Below are 17,572 nucleotides of genomic sequence, written 5' to 3' on the forward strand. Positions count from 1 at the left end.
AAAAGAGAGCGTAATTGATAGTGTGATTAACTGGTGCTGCAGCTGCAGGTCACTGTCTATATTCTAACAGTTTCTCACCGTTAATCACACTACTTTTATGGAGATGTGCTGGATATTGAGAGACAATCAAGGGCTCAGTTACATTACCATGATGAGATCGTTAATATCAACCCTCTCTCATATAATTATGTTGGTGGTAATTAAGAAAATATACATACAGTAAATAAGCTATTATTATACTAGCAAAGTGTGTGTGTGTGTGTGTATATTGGAATGTTAGTGCTGAGAGAAGCACTGTAAACTGAGGACAGGAAGAGGAAGGTTGAGTTCAGTGTTAGAGCAGTTAAAGATAGAACTGTAACGAACGGCTTGTAAAACCGGAGGAGGTTATGCAGCGTGGCAGCAGGGCAGTCGAACACTCTCCTGTTTCAACATCCCTGCTCTGTAGGCCCAGGTATTTGACTTTTATTTGAACAGGGAGTCACCATTGAGACAAAGGTCTCTTTTGCAAGGGAGCGCCAATGGAGCCCTGCTACTGCACTCCTCTACTCCAAATAGCCTGCTTTCTCTACAACTCCCTCCCTCCCCCTCACTGAATATACAGTACAGTGAAGGAACGTTGAACAACATTTTCCCAGTACAAACCCTCTCTCCCACAACATGCATGTGGAGGAATGCATTGCATTCACATCATGCATGGCATGAGAGCTCATCAGAAGCTTTCCTATTTTTTCTGTGCAAATACTGTACAGATGAAAGCATCAATATTTCAATGTGCCTCGTGTGGCATTTGGATACCGCAACTTACACTCCTCCAACGCAGATCTTGATCAATCATTCATTCAAATGGGTCTGAGGAAGGAGGAGTAGTATTCCCATTCCCAACCACTGCCCCCTTATGATGTGTGAGAGGCTGTGACAGTGTAGAGAATATGCAGGGAGCAATCCATTGTTCTCTACAGATGAATGTGAAAGGAGAAACCAGAGGAGACCAGAAGGGATCACGGCCTGAGCAGGCCAAACACTGCTAGGGTTCACAGTGGCAGGCTCACACAGAGGACAGAGGAGGACGCCCAGATATGCAATAGTGGAGCTGCTCACTGACTGGAGAGTGGAGAGATGACAAATCTAGTACAAAGTAGACCCCACTCTATTCTATAAAAAGGCATAGCACCTGTCTGATGACCTTGTTAGACTGTAGGACAGAGTGGGAGGCTACTTTGTACTAGTAACATCTAATGGTGGCTGTGGGCATGGAGTTCAACATTATGTGATTAGATATAAATAGCAGAGTAGCTAAACACATATTGTGTTTAACTAAATTGTTAGGATATCTATTTCTGCAGGTTGGCCGCCCCTCTCATTTGAACAGAGAGTATGTTGCCAACAGTGAGAGTGAGACTAAAAGAGGGTCTTTAAGATGCTTGAGAGAGGGGTATGGTTTTACCTCATCACTTACATCCTTCCCACTCAGTGTAGTATCCACTCAGTGGGCGCTGCGCTGCACTGGTGGTGTCAGTGTCATGATGAGAGGGATTCCATGAGATGGTACAAATGAGTACATCCCAAAGGCAGTCATTCACTAAAAGAGCTGAGACACCCCCAGCATCCATTACGAGAGAGAGAGAGGGGAGAGAAAGAAGAGAGAGAAGAGAGAAAGATGAGAGAGAGAAGAGAAAGAAACAGAGAATGGCTTAGCCACAGTGAATAAAGCCAGAGATGGTGGATAGAAATCCGGTCATTTTATCTGTTCAATAAACACATTTGGAATATATAATGCGTTTCTTTTTTTCCCCTCGTCTTGGATAATATATTTTATCAGGACTGGGCACAATGTGGACTTTATCCCTAGTGTGCACTAGTGCATTGAAATAGTACATTGAAAAACACTAGAGTGAGAAGCTGGGGTCTGTGACTGTGAGAAGAGGTAAACAGCCCTGATGGAAATGAATTCTCCCTCATTTAAATCCCAGGAGAAACAGATCAACTGCGGGAAATCTGCTGAGTCAAGGAAGTGGGAAGCTTCATTACGGTGAAGGTTTGCCAGGCAGTTCCTGTGAGGAAGGAAGGAAAGCAAGAAGCCAGGCATGTCCTTGGATCGCCATGGTACCTCTTAATTACTTGTTACCTGCGCAGATAGAACACTCTTACTACATCCCAAATAGCACCCTATTGCCTAAGTAATTCACTACTTTTGACAGGGTAGTGCACTATATAAGGAACAATGTGCCATTTGGCATGCAAACACTCTCTCCGAATAGGTGCTCAATGCTGTATTTCAACACAATCTGGAACCAACAAAACAGTCTTTCCCAAAGGCTTCGGATATAGGTAGTTTTCAATAAAACGTCAAAATACGTTCGATTTGACTGCTGGGGGGACAAGGAAACCCCCAGCTCTGCTAAAACAATTGACAACTACGTGCCGTTTTCAAGGGGTTGTTAAATAAATGTTATAACTATTTGGTTTTAAAATCATCACCGTTTGAGGTTAGTCAGAACTACAAATTACCGATTATTCCACATTTAACTAATTAGAGTTATACAGCAAGTAACTGCATGGTTTTCTTGATCAGTAAACATCAACTGATCATGTCATTTGAAATACGTGATGGTAGTCTATCCATTTGGCATGTGGCTAGCTAAGCAAACAACATGATTTAGTTTACTTCATCAGAGATTAGGCTTTTGGAAAGAGCTTGACATTGGCAAATCCTCGTCCTGGTAAAGTTGTCAGTCAGACTACTGTCATCACCACTATAGATGGCAAGAAAATATAATATAATAAAATATAGTCATCTAGTTTATCTCTTGAAAGTTAGATGGTTAACTAGCCATATTGACGTGATCTGTTATTAGCTAGCTAGCCAATTTGAAGTGGTTCATCAACCAATGTAGCCTATATCATGTCTATCAGCAGCAATCGTAATTAAACTCTTAAAAACAATGTTGAAAAGGGAATCATGTTAGCTAACTTCACTAGGTAAGCCCACATTGGATGGAGAAAAACGTACATTAGGACTACCTACCACTATGTTTAGCCAAGTTTTTTACCAGTAGCTTGGAAAGTAAACATTATCAGCTAACAGTACAACGGCAAATGCGCCCTTCTGCTGCTTGACAGGCAGAGCCCACAAAAGATGGGAAATTAACCTAAACCATTCCTACTTGTCAGGTATAGTTAACTTTTATTTTATATCACTCAAATATCGAATTAATGGTGGCCAATATTGAGAGATATCTTGAGGCTACCCTACCTATCTGAAATTACATGATCAACTGATGTTTACTGATCATCAAAAGCATTACTTGCTGTATAACTCTGATGATAGAGCTAAATGTGCACAATTGTTTTGCATGGAATAATCGAAAATGTGTAGGTCTGACTATGCTCTTCAAGGTGACGATATTACAACTAAATAGTTGCAATGTATTTAACAATCCCTTGAAAACAGCAGTTGACAATGGTTTTAGCGGAGCTGTGGGTCTCCTTGCCCACTAGCAGGCAAATCGAACACTCTACACCTTATTGTGACGTTTTACTGAAAACGACTTATAGTCCCAGTCGGTATTCACGTAATAATAAGGAATTCCACTCGACCACGCCCACAAATTGGAGCAAACAAACATTCTTTCCATTGACCCCCATTGTAAAAGAAGCAACTTATTCATATATTTTTTATTATACAGAAATAACAAAACATGTCGAAAAGCTGCTGTGTTGTTCAATGTACATGTAGCCAGGTCAGAAATCCGTCCTCCCACGGGCCTGTGAGAAAAGCCCTGTGGCTTCAGGCTATTCGGTGTGGGAAATGTGGGGATGCAGTGTCCAAGTAGGCTACACGTAGCTATGTGTGTGGAAAATATTTCATCACAGGTAAGACATTTAACTTGTTTAGTACAGTCCGTTTGTAACTCCACTCACTACTTAGCTGTACGGTCTGTTTCTTTGTGTTTTTGGTCTTGGCTAGCTTAATGTTCTGGTCGGTAACTAGCTAACACTCACTCAAGTGGCTGCTAGCATCGTCATGAAAAGGGGCATGAGGGAAGCCCTACAATATTAAATGTTTCTAAGTAGTGAGAACGCTCGGGAGCAGGCAATGTTGAAAAGTCATCTTTAGACATGTTGTACTTTTCTTAAATGTCGTTTTGTAATTCACCAAAACAATCAGACAACAAGAAAATTGTGTTTGAAAAAGGTCACATTTTGCTGTGAGCCAATGGGGTAACCTAGGTAACCACAGGTTGTTTTCCCCACAGGGTCGTGACGTTCTATCTAATACCGACTGGGTCTATTGGCAATAATAGGTTTTATGAAGCTCATAGTCCACGATTTACCATGTTGATGGTAACAACCTAGATGCTTCAGTAACCTCGGCCATGGCTCAGAAACACACAGGTCTATCTTAGGCATTAGACGTTTTTGGATATAGCATATTGGTGTGCAAAACCTGAGCTTCCTCTGTGGAAGTTTGACTATTTTCTTTCTTCTCCACACTTTCACTAAAATTGGATTTCTGCAATTGGTCTCCTTTAATTAGTTTGAATAAATCACATTTCCCTTTGTTAGGGACCTATCTGTGTTCCTGCTGTTTGATTTCACTGTCAGGTTGAGGGGGTTTCTATTATCCGAATGTTAGCACTGAAGACACCTACTGTAACTGTCAGCGCGCCCAGGTCCCTCTGGCCAATTAGTTTTGAGACCTGAGAACTCTGCCTATGTGTCTATATCACATACACCAGGCACCGCCATTTATAATTCTCAATGAGGAGGAGTGTGCTGATTAGAGGCCCTGTATGACAAACACTAGGAGGTCCGACCAAATTGTCTCTGGTGAACCTTTTAAATTGGGGAAATTGAATTCATATCCTACCAAATTGGACCCACTTTGTTATAATGGTCCAAGAAGAAATGAGACTGAATCAGATGAGAGGAGCCATGTTGGTTCTCACCATGAGATTAGCTCTGTTCCAGGCTCATCCTACTGAGCCACCACCCTTCCACTTGGCTGTCTCTGGGTGTGACAGAGACAGACCACTGGTACTCGGGCAGAGAGGAACAGTCTCTGGCAGACACACAGATGGAGGCTAAGCTGTGAAATGGTTTTGAACTGGCGCTCTTTGCTTCATTAAGATTAAGAGATCTCTGCCATATTCGTTATCAGTTGTGATGAGCGCAGGCCAAGCTATATTATTGAGTGGCAGATATCCAGAGATATATTTAGGATGGCTCAGTGAGAGAATCAGATCCAAGATGGCAGTGTCTCGATCACATTTTCCATTCTAACTCACAGTGCACCCATACAAAAAAAAAACATGTCAAATTTGAAATAGCTGTTTTCACATTACCTTAAATTTCACATGTAACCATATTTTCACATGTATTAAATTTAGAGTTCAGATGTTTTTTTAAATCACCTCATGTGAATTACAGTTTCACATGTGAAATGTGAGGTTTCACATTATTAAAAACTTTCACTTGTGATAATCTCCCTTTCACATGTGGAATTGTAAGTTCATATGTGAAAAACAATCACCCAATCCAACTCCTTCTCTTTCTGTCTTGTGTTTGTCAGATCCAGCTGGCCTGTCAGACTGACTGTTCTAGTCTCAGGGTTAAGTGTAATGTTCCCCTGGAAGCTGGATCTAGAGTATTTCAGTCGGTAAGGCTCGGCTCAAGTCTACAGAGTTAAGACAGATTTATTAAGCCAGAGCCTTGACCATCAGCTTGGAAGCTTTTATCACTGCTTAGGCACGACGGATTGGCGGCGAATTATTGTGCCCTGTCTTCCCATACTGTACAGGGAAGGCAGTTAGTATGAGTCATTCAGTTGCCCAGACACCCTTAATAAGCCTAATATCCTTTACAATCAGACAGGGTCTGTCTGAGGCACTCCAGGGTACACAGCAGACGGGGGAGGGAAGAGGGGGAGCAAGGAGGGAGGTTTAAAAGGCTTATTACACCAGGCATCCATTCCATTGCCTTCAAGTGCAAGAAGTCTTTAACCTTGTCACTTGTTTAGATCAATAAGGAAGACCTTACGGATCGTACCGGATGCTGTCATTTAGAATGCAGATGACTGCTTTGTTAGGAGAATAAATAGAGTCAATGGATGGAGAGAGAGTAGGGAAGTTTCAGAGAGAGAAAGTGACAGGAAGATAAATATTGAGGTAGTAGGGGGTGAGTAGCATCCATTGTCGAGACTATTCCCTTATAATGTAATGTGGAAATATGAGGATATGAAGTGAAATTTATCACAGTTTGATTGTTGACACAGTGCAGTCCTTTGATGTAATGTCATGTGAACTTTTTTTTTCTTCATGTTTGAATGAAAATATAATGCAGTCCATTCACCTGAACTGTATTCACAATTCAAAGCCATTGCCTTTTGGATGCCCTTTAATAAAATCGAGCAATGTTTCATCAGAGCAGAAAGATGCCAGTACATTGTGAGCATGGCATTTAGAAGACACATAATACAATTTCATTTGATGCTATTTAACAGGAGGGGGGGGCCTTCAAATGTCCTTATATATTTTTACTTTTAAATGTAAGACAATACAACAGCCCAGTATTTCATACAGGATTTTGAATATACCATAAGTGCACAATCAATCTGCAATCTGATGCAGAACAACAGATATATTGTGGCAATATAACTTGCCTTTTCTTACTGTTATGTCGATTCTGAAACTGCTGTCAAACATGCTGCATTTCATGATCTCAATCCCAGTTTTTAAAAACGTCTATATCAAACCGTTTCAGTTATCAAAATTCCAACATGATGACATTGAAAGCAACAAAGAGCACAATACCACACATGCACCATAATGTCTCTCACCCTTTCCTCAGTGGTATAGTCTCAAATGGCACCCTATTCCCTATAGTGCACTACCATAGTGCTCTGGTCCAAAGTAGTGCACTATAAAGTGAATATGGTGCCATTTGCATTTCATTCTACAGTATTTGCTAAAGCCACAGGAGACTAGGAGAGACTAAGCTGGCAGCTTCCGCTTAATACGCCCTTGCTGTGCCCGACAAACAGTGTTTAGGCGCTAGACAAACGCACGCCCTGGGAAGTGGCTCGCTCTGGCCTGAATGGAGCACACAACCACCTGGGCTCTGCCTACAGGAGCCCCTGTTAGACTATTAGATAAGCAGGCTGCAGCCCTATCAACAAGGATTGACTGCCAAAACAATGACTACTTGAAGATCTGAAGATCAGAACAAACATAGCCATGGCAATAAACTAGACCAGACTTAGCCCCAGGGATCAGTCTAACCATGTCTAATTTCTGCTGAGGCAAATTAGGGGGGAAAATAGGTGTGTGTGTGATAGAACGGCAGAGCTGTTTTTCAAAGAAGTATCTCAGGAATTGTCTATTTTACTCATTGAAGTGGATGCAATGCAAAATATGTAGGACACGATTAAATTTAGCACTCTAGGGCTGTGATCTCACAATATTATCACGATACTTAGGTGACGATACGATATGTATTGCGGTTTGAAACTGTGATTTTGTAGCGATTTGATGTTCCAAGGATATTGCTCACTATTGGGGCATTGGTTAGAGCGTTGGACTAGTAACCGAAAGGTTGCAAGATCGAATCCCCAAGCTGACAAGGTAAAAATCTGTCGTTCTGCCCCTGAACAAGGCAGTTAACCCACTGTTCCTAGGCTGTCATTGAAAATAAGAATTTGTTCTAAACTGACTTGCCTAGTTAAATAAAGGTTAAAAAAATAAATAATAATGTCTGCTGAGGAGAGCATGAGAAAACAACAAGTTTTTCATCAGTCAAGGTGAAAAAAGTGCTGAAAACATGTTGGCTCACAATTTAAAAAGAAGATGGAGAACAAACTATAGGATTAAATAGACCGGAGGTTTGGCTCAGGTACAGCCGATAAGTGCTAGCTAACGCTACCTACAGTAGCATAAAATATATATACTGTATATACAGTGTATTCAGACCGATTTACTTTTCCCACATTTTGTCACGTTACAGCCTTATTCTAAAATGTATTAAATAGTTTTTTCCCTCATCAATCTATACACAATACCCCATAATGACAAAGCAAAAGCAGGTTTTTAGAATATAATTTTTTTAAACTAAAATAAAACATTTACATAAGTATTCAGACCCTTTACTCAGTACTTTGTTGAATCACCTTTTTAAGCAATTACAGCCTAGAATCTTCTTGTGTATGACACTACAAGCTTGGCACACCTGTATTTGGGGAGTTTCTCACATTCTTCTCTGCAGATCCTCTCAAGCTCTGTCAGGTTGGATGGGGAGCGTCATTGTACAACTATTTTCAGGTTTCTCTAGAGACGTTTGATCGGGTTTAAGTCCAGGCTCTGGCTGGGCCACTCAAGGAAATTCAGAGACATGTCCCGAAGACACTCCTGCATTGTCTTGGCTGTGTGCTTAGGGTCGTTGTCCTGTTGGAAGGTGAACCTTCGCCCCAGTCTGAGGTCCTGAGCGCTCTGGAGCAGGTTTTCATTAAGGATCTCTCTGTACTTTGCTCTGTTCATATTTCCCACGATCCTGACTAGTCTCCCATTCCCTGCCGCTGAAAAATCCCAACAGCACAATGCTGCCACCACCATGCTTCACCATAGGGATGGTGCCAGGTTTCCTCCAGACGTGACGCTTGGCATTCAGTCCAAAGAGTTCAATCTTGGTTTCATCAGACCAGAGAATCTTATTTTTCATGGTCTGAGAGTCCTTTAGGTGCCTTTGGCAAACTCCAAGCAGGCTTTCTAGTACCTTTTACTGAGGAGTGGCTTCCGTCTGTCCACTCTACCATAAAGGCCTGATTGGTGGAGTGTTGCAGAGATGGTTGTCTGTCTGGAATGTTCTCCCATCTCCACAGAGAAACCTTGGAGCTCTGTCAGAGTGACCATCGGGTTCTTGGTCACCTCCCTTCTCCCCCGATTGCTCAGTTTGGCCAGGTGGCCAGCTCTAGGAAGAGTCTTGGTGGTTCCAAACTTCTTCCATTTAAGAATGATGGAGGCCACTGTGTTCTTGAGGAACTTCAATGCTGAAGAGATGTTTTGGTACCCTTCCACAGATCTGTGCCTCGACACAATCCTGTCTCGGAGCTCTACAGACAATTCCTTTGAGCTCATGGCTTGGTTTTTGCTCTGACATGCACTGTCAACTGTGGGACCTTATATAGACCGGTGTGTGCCTTTCCAAATCATGTCCAATCAATTGAATGTACCACAGGTGGACTCCAATCAAGTTGTGGAAACATGTCAAGGATGATCAATGGAAACAGGATGCACTTGAGCTCAATTTCGAGTCTCATAGCAAAAGGTCTGAATACATATGTAAATAAGGTATTTCAGTTTTTTTTATACATTTGCATACATTTCCAAAAACCTGTTTTCACTTTGTCATTTATGTGGCATTGTGTGTAGATTGAGGATTTTCTTTATTTAATCAATTTTAGAATACGGCTGTAACGTAACAAAATGTGGAGAAAGGGTCTGAATACATTCCGAATGCACTGTATATATTTTTACTAATTAATACTTGGAGTCAAATATCGATCTAATAACTGTATTGATGGTTCCCCCCCATCACTATAGCAATCTGTAGTGTGCATATATTAAGCATACAGAAGATGATGACCACAGGCAATTGTGTTTCACTGTGCTTTCAGGTTCAGTGACAGAGTTCCTCTGGGATTTAGATTTTTTTTTTATTACAAAAAAACTGGTGCAACGTCGGATTCATAAATGTTGAATAAGAAGCCAATCATCAGATCACATACTTGAATGGTCGCTCACAGACACCACCTCAGGTCCTGTAAAACAGAAGACACAGATATTGACCAGTAGAATCCAATATTGGATTCTCTATTTGCTAACCCATAGGGTCTGGTCTGGTGTGGTGTAGTCTTCTATGAGTAACTGATCAGTGGGATGAGATCTCCTGTCGGTCAGAGGAGAGAACGGCTCCTCCATTATTGGCCTAATCATCACCCCCACCCTGACCTTCACTGTGACATTCAGTTACCCCAGGGCACCACACTCAGGTTCAGGTAGCGGCGGAGGAGGAGCAGGGAATGTCCTTCAAGTTTCATACAACACTGAGTAAGCAAGAAAATACATTTCCATCCTATGCCTTTCACATCAAACCTTTCTGCCCTCAAAACTATCCATTTGAAAGACTTGAAAACAAACTGTCTTAAAAGAAAGGTTGCACAATATATATTCCACAACTCTAACAACTTAGATTGATTATATTCCATCTAAACAGTCTTTATGCAAAAGTTTATAAAATATGAACTTCTATTTTTGCAATTTGAATTACATTAATCAAAAACTCATACCTATATATTGCGGCTTTGATGTCAATAAAGCAACATTCTGCTGGTGGCTTCGGTGATGGAGGTGAATCGGGTAAGTAGGTAGTAAAGTGCCCAAAGTGTTTTGTCATGTTATGTTGCTAGTAGATGATACAAAGAAATTATAAGATAGCCGACTATCTAAGTTCACCGGGCCATGCAAAACAAACTGGCCAACTCGGATCAAGCATGGTGTTTGGGGGTGAAATAAGCTAGCTAGCTAGCTAGCAAGCAAGTTAAAAAAAACTCCTGCAACCATGCACGTTTGCAGAAATTAATGGTCAAACACCAATCGGATTAATGTCATTGTTTATTTCAAGGTATGTTTTTGCTTAACTGCCTGATCTTTATTAGCCAATAACTTGCAGGATATCATGGTAGCCAATACTTGTTAACCATATCTGGAATTACTGTTACTGCTGCTAGTAACGTTAGCACTCAGGTTAGCATGTGGCTAGCTATGGCTACCATCGGCCAACAACACAGTTTTAGCTTGTTTGGTTATAGATGTTCAATGTCTACTACAATGGTAAAGGTTTATCATGATTTAGTTTAACAATACAAGAAATGCTGAACTGCTAATAAGTGATGCGTTTCAAGACTGCTAGTGGTTAGATACAGTGCATTCGAAAAGTATTCAGACCCCTTGACTTTTTCCACATTTTGTTACGTTAGTCTTATTCTAAAATGGACTAAATAGTATCCCCCCCTAAATCTGCACACAATACCCCATAATTACAAAGCAAAAATTGGTTTTCAGAAACTTTTGCAAATGTTTTAAAAAATAAAAAACTGAAATATAATGTTTGTGGGTGAACATGGTATACAGGAGGGGACTAAGCACACACCCCTGAGGGGCCCTCGTGTTGAGAATCAGCGTGGCAGGCAGATGTGTTGTTGCCTACCCTTCCCATCCAGGATCCATTTGCAGAGGGAGGTATTTATTCCCAGGGTCCTTAGCTTAGTGATGAGCTTTGTGGGCACTATGGTGTTGAACATTGAGCTGTAGTCAATGAACAGCATTCTCACATATGTGTTCCTTTTGTACAGGTGGGATAGGGCAGTGTGGAGTGCAATTGAGATTGCGTCATCTGTGGTTCTGTTGGGGCGGTATGCAAATTGGAATGGGTCTAGGATTTCCAGGATGATGGTGTTGATGTGAGCCATGATCAGCATTTCAAAGCTCATCATGGTACCTCCTGCTTTCGTTTTTTGCTTGTAAGCTGGAATCAGGAGGACAGAATTATGATCAGATTTGCCTAATGGAGGGCGAGGGAGAGCTTTATACGTCTCTCTGTGTGTGGAGTAAAGGTGGTCAAGAGTTTTTTGTTGTTGTCCCGTCCCCCCCTCTGGTTACACATGTGACATGCTGGTAGAAATGAGATCAAACTGATTTGTTTGCCTGCATTAACGTCCCCGGCCACTAGGAGCGCCACTTCTGGATGAGCATCTTGTTTGATTATGGCCTTATACAGCTCATTGAGTGCGATCTTAGTGCCAGTATCGGTTTGTGGTGGTAAATAGACAGCTACAAAAAATACAGATAAAAACTCTCTTGGTAGATAGTGTGGTCTACAGCTTATAATGAGCTACTGTAACTCACGATGGGTAATACCTCGAGACTTTCATGACATTAGACATCGTGCACCAGCTGTTATTGATAAGTAGATACACATCACCACCCCTCGTCTTACCGGAGGTAGCTGTTTTGTCTTGCCGATGCACGGAAAACCCAGGCAACTGTATATTAGCCGTGTCGTCGTTCAGCCACGACTCTGTGAAACATAAGATATTACAGTTTTTAATGTCCCGTTGGTAGGATAGTCTCGAACTGAGCTCATCCAGTTTATTCTCCAGTGATTGCACGTTGGCCAAAAGAACGGATGGTAGAGGCAGGTTACCCACACGCTGACGAATTCTGAGAAGGCACCCGGATCTGCGCCCCCTAGATCTCTGTCTTTTCTTCATGCGAATGATGGGGATTTGGGCCTGGCCAGGAGCAACAGTATATCCTTAGCGTCAGACTCATTAAGAAATAATCTTTGTCCAGTATGAGGTGGATAATTGCTGTTCTGATATCCAGAAGCTCTTTTCGGTCATAAGAGACGGTAGCAGAAACATTATGTACAAAATAAGTTACAAACAATGCGGAAAAACACACAAAATAGCACAATTGGTTTGGAGTCAGCCATCCCCTCCGGTGCCATTCTAGTTCTTCTCCTGACGTCACTTTTCTGAATGCTTTTCCGACATGACTTCGGTCAAATAAGACTTCGGTCAAATTTCTCCCAAAATACAAATATGAAGTGATATGTCGTATTGGGACTTTTACTTGGAAGGATGAAACCAATCAGAATGTTTAACAGCAACCTAATTATGTAATGTTCCCTTTAAAAGTCTGAGAGGAGGATGAGCTGTCATGATGGAATCTTGACAAGGGCCCTTGAAACACAAGACCCATTTGAAAAGGGGAAGTTTTTAAAGGTCAGTCAATCAACCATAATATTTCAGTCAACTGTAATCAATGCCTGACTGGGAAACTAGGGGTTAATGAACCTGATGTTTTTGGAAGTCTTGAATAAAGATTATCTGTGGGTAGGAGCTAGCCTATAATGGATTGACTGCGGGTGGAAAACAGTGATAAAAGTGGTGTCTGGACCAAGCATCATGGGAAATAGGCCCACTGCATCACACTCAAACAAAGACACAAACACACTGGCTCCTCTGTAAATGGACACTAACCACACATTGAGACACTATTGGGACAAATTATGGTCCTGTTTTGACAGAATACAATGTCATGTGCCTTACTCAACCCAAGTTGGTCAACTAACAATGTGAGTCCTGTGAATCTCCCTGAAGTCTTCAGACACAGCAACTGCAAGAAGTTTGGTGTAATAATACTGTGGATGAGAATCTGTTTCTTTGGATCTGCAGGTGGATGATACTCTTGGTTTGAGTTAACGGATAAGGTAACATATGCCACCCCAGACATTTGACCTGACCTGACGTATTAAGGGGGGAGTAGGCAAGTCATTAGCAACTCTTAAGGTCTTTCAACCCCAGAACACACTTTGACGTCACTATTACTACTTTGGGGATAAGTGTTGTTATGGAAATGCTGGGTTACTACAATGGTGAATCAACATGTTTGCTAAGAAGTGTTCCATTTAATGTTTTGACATAAACCGGAGCAGTTTAATCGTTTTTGATTGGGAATACTTTGGTATAATCAGCCTAAATGGTTCATAGTGACCCCACAAAGATGAGTCCACCAGAAAAATGTTGCACAATACACACACAACACGATTGTTACTGAACATGCAATCAAGTTAGAGCATTCCATTGGTTGTATGATTAGACAGACTTTCATAAATCCCACACAACATTTTCCGCTGCAGATTCTATTCAAAAGGATTCCACGGCGAGAGAGACAGAGTTTAGTGCTTAAGAGGTCAAATGGTTAATTGAAAATCAGAACGAGCTTCTAGCTCATTGTTTGTCTGTAAATTGAATTGAGAATTACAATAAAAGGATGACTAATTAGTTTGTGGATGAAATCCCTTCTGGGTTAAAGTATGTATACAAAAGAGACACAGAATATTCTGTTGTGTTGGCCCCTTGATGCCATACTAGGCTATTATTGCTATTATGTGCCAGACAGCCAGGCGTGTTTCTTAATGTGTCTGTTCTGTTTTGAGATTGGAAAGATGTGATATTGGGGGATGTAGGGGTAAAACAACATGAACGTGTTTTCTTTTCTCCAACGTGAACAGCATTTTTCACTCTGAAACCACAAAACCTGGCTGTTAATTCTATACCTCTACCCAGGTTTTCAGCCACCTTGATGACTGACCCCCATATTGTTCCAAGGACTGTCTGTCTCTGATGGAAAAGCTACAAAATAGTTTTTTCATCCCACTGAGCACACCTAATGAAAGAGACAGGTAGGGGGTCTGGGAGGTAGCACCACTCCACTGAACACACCTGATGAAAATAGGTAGGGGAGGGGCTGGGGAGGATGGGGAAACAGGATGGCATCACAGAGGAGTAAAAGAAAGCAGAGAGAGAGAGAGGGAGGGAGGGAAAGAGAGAGAGCATCTGGCGCCACTCTACTGAACACACCTGATGCTACTCATGCTGCCGGTCTCAGATCCTAGCTTGCATCGCTCCAGTTGGGTGGCGACAATCTGCCGTTCAGCTTCCAGCTCTCGAGTCAGCCGTTCAAATTGCAGCTCCTGTCGAAAGACATGAAAAAGGGATTGTCAGTAAGCATACCTGTATTGTGCTACATAAGATCTAGCTTACTGTATGTATTCATGCAATTATGCTTAAGAAGATTGACAATTCAAATGTTTCGAAACATCCAGTGAGTGTAAGCCTAAATCATATACAGTGGGGTCCGAAATTATTGACACCCTTGAGGAAGATGAGCTAAAATTACTGTATAGCATAAATAATTCAAATAATTAGCTATATTGTATGCCCCCCCCAAAAAAGGTTATTTTATATTAATACAATTGCTCAGAGAAAGAGATTTTGTTGAACAAGTAAATAAAAATTGCCACCCATGTTTTCAATACCTTAACAATACCTTACCTTGTGAGGATAATGGCACTGAGCCTTTCTCTAAAATGTTTTATGAGATTGGAGAACACACTGGGTGGGATCTTAGACCATTCCTCCATACATAATCTTTCCAGATCCTTGATATCCTTCATCTGTGCTTATGAACTGCCCTGTTCAATTCAAACCACAGGTTTTCAATGGGGTTCGAATCCAGAGACTGAGATGGCCATTGCAAAATATAGAGCCTTCTGGCAGAGGCAACCAGGTTTTTGGCTAAAATGTCCTGGTACTGGGTAAAGTTCATGATGCCATTGACCTTAACAAGGGCCCCAGGACCAGTGGAAACAAAATAGCCCCATAACATTAGATCCACCACCATATTTTACAGAATGTATGGAGTTATTTTCTGCTTATGCATTCTCATTTTGACACCAAACTGTTTCATGCCATCTGACCAAAGCACCGGTTCCAATCCAAGTGCCAATGCCGTTTAGCAAACTCCAGACGTTCACATTTGCAATGGCCATCTCAGTCTCCGGACTTGAAACCCATTGAAAACTTGTGGTTTTTGAATTGAAGAGGGCAGTCCATAAGAGCAGATGAAGGATATCAAGGATCTGGAGAGATTATATATGGAGGAATGGTCTAAGATCCCTCCCAATGTGTTCTCCAATCTCATAAAACATTTTAGAAAAAGGCTCAGTGCCGTTATCCTCGCAAGGTGAGGTATTGAAAGGTAGTGAAAACAGAGGTGTCAATAATTTTGACACTACCTTTTTTAGAGGAAAAAAAAGTATTGCTTCTTAAACAACCATCTCTTTCTCTGAGCAATTAAGATAATGTAATTTCCCAGTTATTTGGAGCATAACTCAAATACTGAGCTATATTTTATACAGTCATTTTTGCTCATCTTTATCAAGGCTGTCAATCATTTCAGACCCCACTGTATATTCACATTTAGAGATGAAAACACTCATAGAATAAAGGTGCTCTCTAGAACCAAAAAGGGTTCTTCAGCTGTCCCCATAGGAGGACCCTTTGAAGAACCCTTTTTTGGTTCCATGTAGAACCCTTTTCCTCTGACACCATGCGGTGTCAGAGGAAAGCCCCAAAAATTGTCAGAGACTCCAGTCACCCAAGTCATAGACTGGTTTCTCTGCTACCGCAGGGCAAGCGGTACCGGAGCGCCAAATCTAGGACCAAAAGGCTCCTTAACAGCTTCTACCCCCAAGCCATAAGACTGCTGAACAATAATCAAATGGCCACCAGACTATTTACATTGACACACCGCCTCCATTTGTTTTCTACACTGCTGCTACTTGCTGTTTATTATCTATGCATAGTCACTTCACCCCTACCTACATGTACAAATTACCTTGACTAACCTGTACCCACGCACATTGACTCGGTACCGGTACTCCTTGTATATAGCCTCGTTATTGCTATTTTATTGTGTACATTTTTTATTATATTATATTTTACTTTAGTTTATTTGGTAAATATTTCCTTAACTATTCTTGAACTGCACTGTTGGTTAAGGGCTTGTAAGTAAGCATTTCACGGTAAGGTCTACACTTGTTGTATTCGGCGCATGTGACGAAGTTTGATTTGATTTGAAAAGAGTTTTACCTGGAACAAAAATGGTTCTCCTATTGGGACAGCCACAGAAACCTTTTGGAACCTTTTTTTCTAAAAGTGTAATAACTTGTGTTGATGTCAATGGTAGATTAGGCAGACACTCTTATATAAAATGACTTCCAGTAGTAAGTTCAAACATTTTCGTACTGGTCCCCCTTGGGAACCATACGCAAAACCCTACCGTTGCAAGCACCATGCTCTACCAACTGAGCCACACTGGACCATGAGCCACATGGGACCAAACTACAGTTGCCAAACAAAATCACAAATCAGCACCTTCGCAGTGTGCTACACCACTGCTTATAACTATAAGTCAACTATAAGAAATCTAAGATGTGTCAAATAAATTATATCCAGCTCAGGGCTCCAGCTATGCATTTGGTTTGCTAACTTGCTAGCTAAGTGGCTAGATGTCAAGATCAAGCTTCTTGGTTACAGCAGAGACATTCAATCCTTTCCTGGATCAAGATCCCTGTTGCCCCTTGTTTTGTGCGTAAAATAAATAATAATTGCGCCCCCTGTGTGCACTTCCGGTAATACTGTATACCCTGGTATGGTACAGAAACGGTATGACGGTATGAACATCTGGATACCGCCCAACCTTACATCTGAGCAGCCAGTCTCATTTAGGGCGCTTTCACATATCCCCTTATGATCCGGATTCTGGAGCGTTTGGTACCCTGATCCGCACTATAAACATGTGTGAAACGCAAATGAACCCTGACTGAAATGAATCCTGGACCTGTGTGAGTAATGGGTCCAAGATCCAGGACCAGAGTAGCAGTTTTTGTGACATGGCAGCGCGAGTCGCGTGGAACTTTTTTGCCCACTTTAAACAAGCTAGCTCGCTAACATCACGTAGAATGTGCGTCTTGCTAATCGCACCCTGAAAATCGTTATTTTCAGGTCTTGCGAAAGCAAAAACGTATTCTGTCGAATTCTCACAAAAGCTCCAGGAAACCGAACCAGGGTACTGAATTTCATATGTGAAAACGCCCTTAGTCTCAG

At 41.5% G+C, this 17,572-nt stretch overlaps 1 protein-coding gene across 2 annotated transcripts in view; it reads right to left on the reverse strand.

Moving 5' to 3' along the window:
* Nucleotides 1–17,572, reverse strand: part of ctnnd2b (catenin (cadherin-associated protein), delta 2b) — a 122,478-nt gene that overhangs the window by 83,791 nt on the left and 21,115 nt on the right. For both annotated transcript variants that reach the window (XM_071377193.1, XM_071377194.1), the window contains one exon: nt 14,483–14,595. In XM_071377193.1, the coding sequence (XP_071233294.1) occupies nt 14,483–14,595 (113 nt within the window). The remainder of the gene's footprint in view (nt 1–14,482; nt 14,596–17,572) is intronic.

This window comes from Salvelinus alpinus, chromosome 30 (genome assembly GCF_045679555.1).
Source record: "Salvelinus alpinus chromosome 30, SLU_Salpinus.1, whole genome shotgun sequence".
In the NCBI taxonomy this organism is placed as follows: Eukaryota; Metazoa; Chordata; class Actinopteri; order Salmoniformes; family Salmonidae; genus Salvelinus; species Salvelinus alpinus.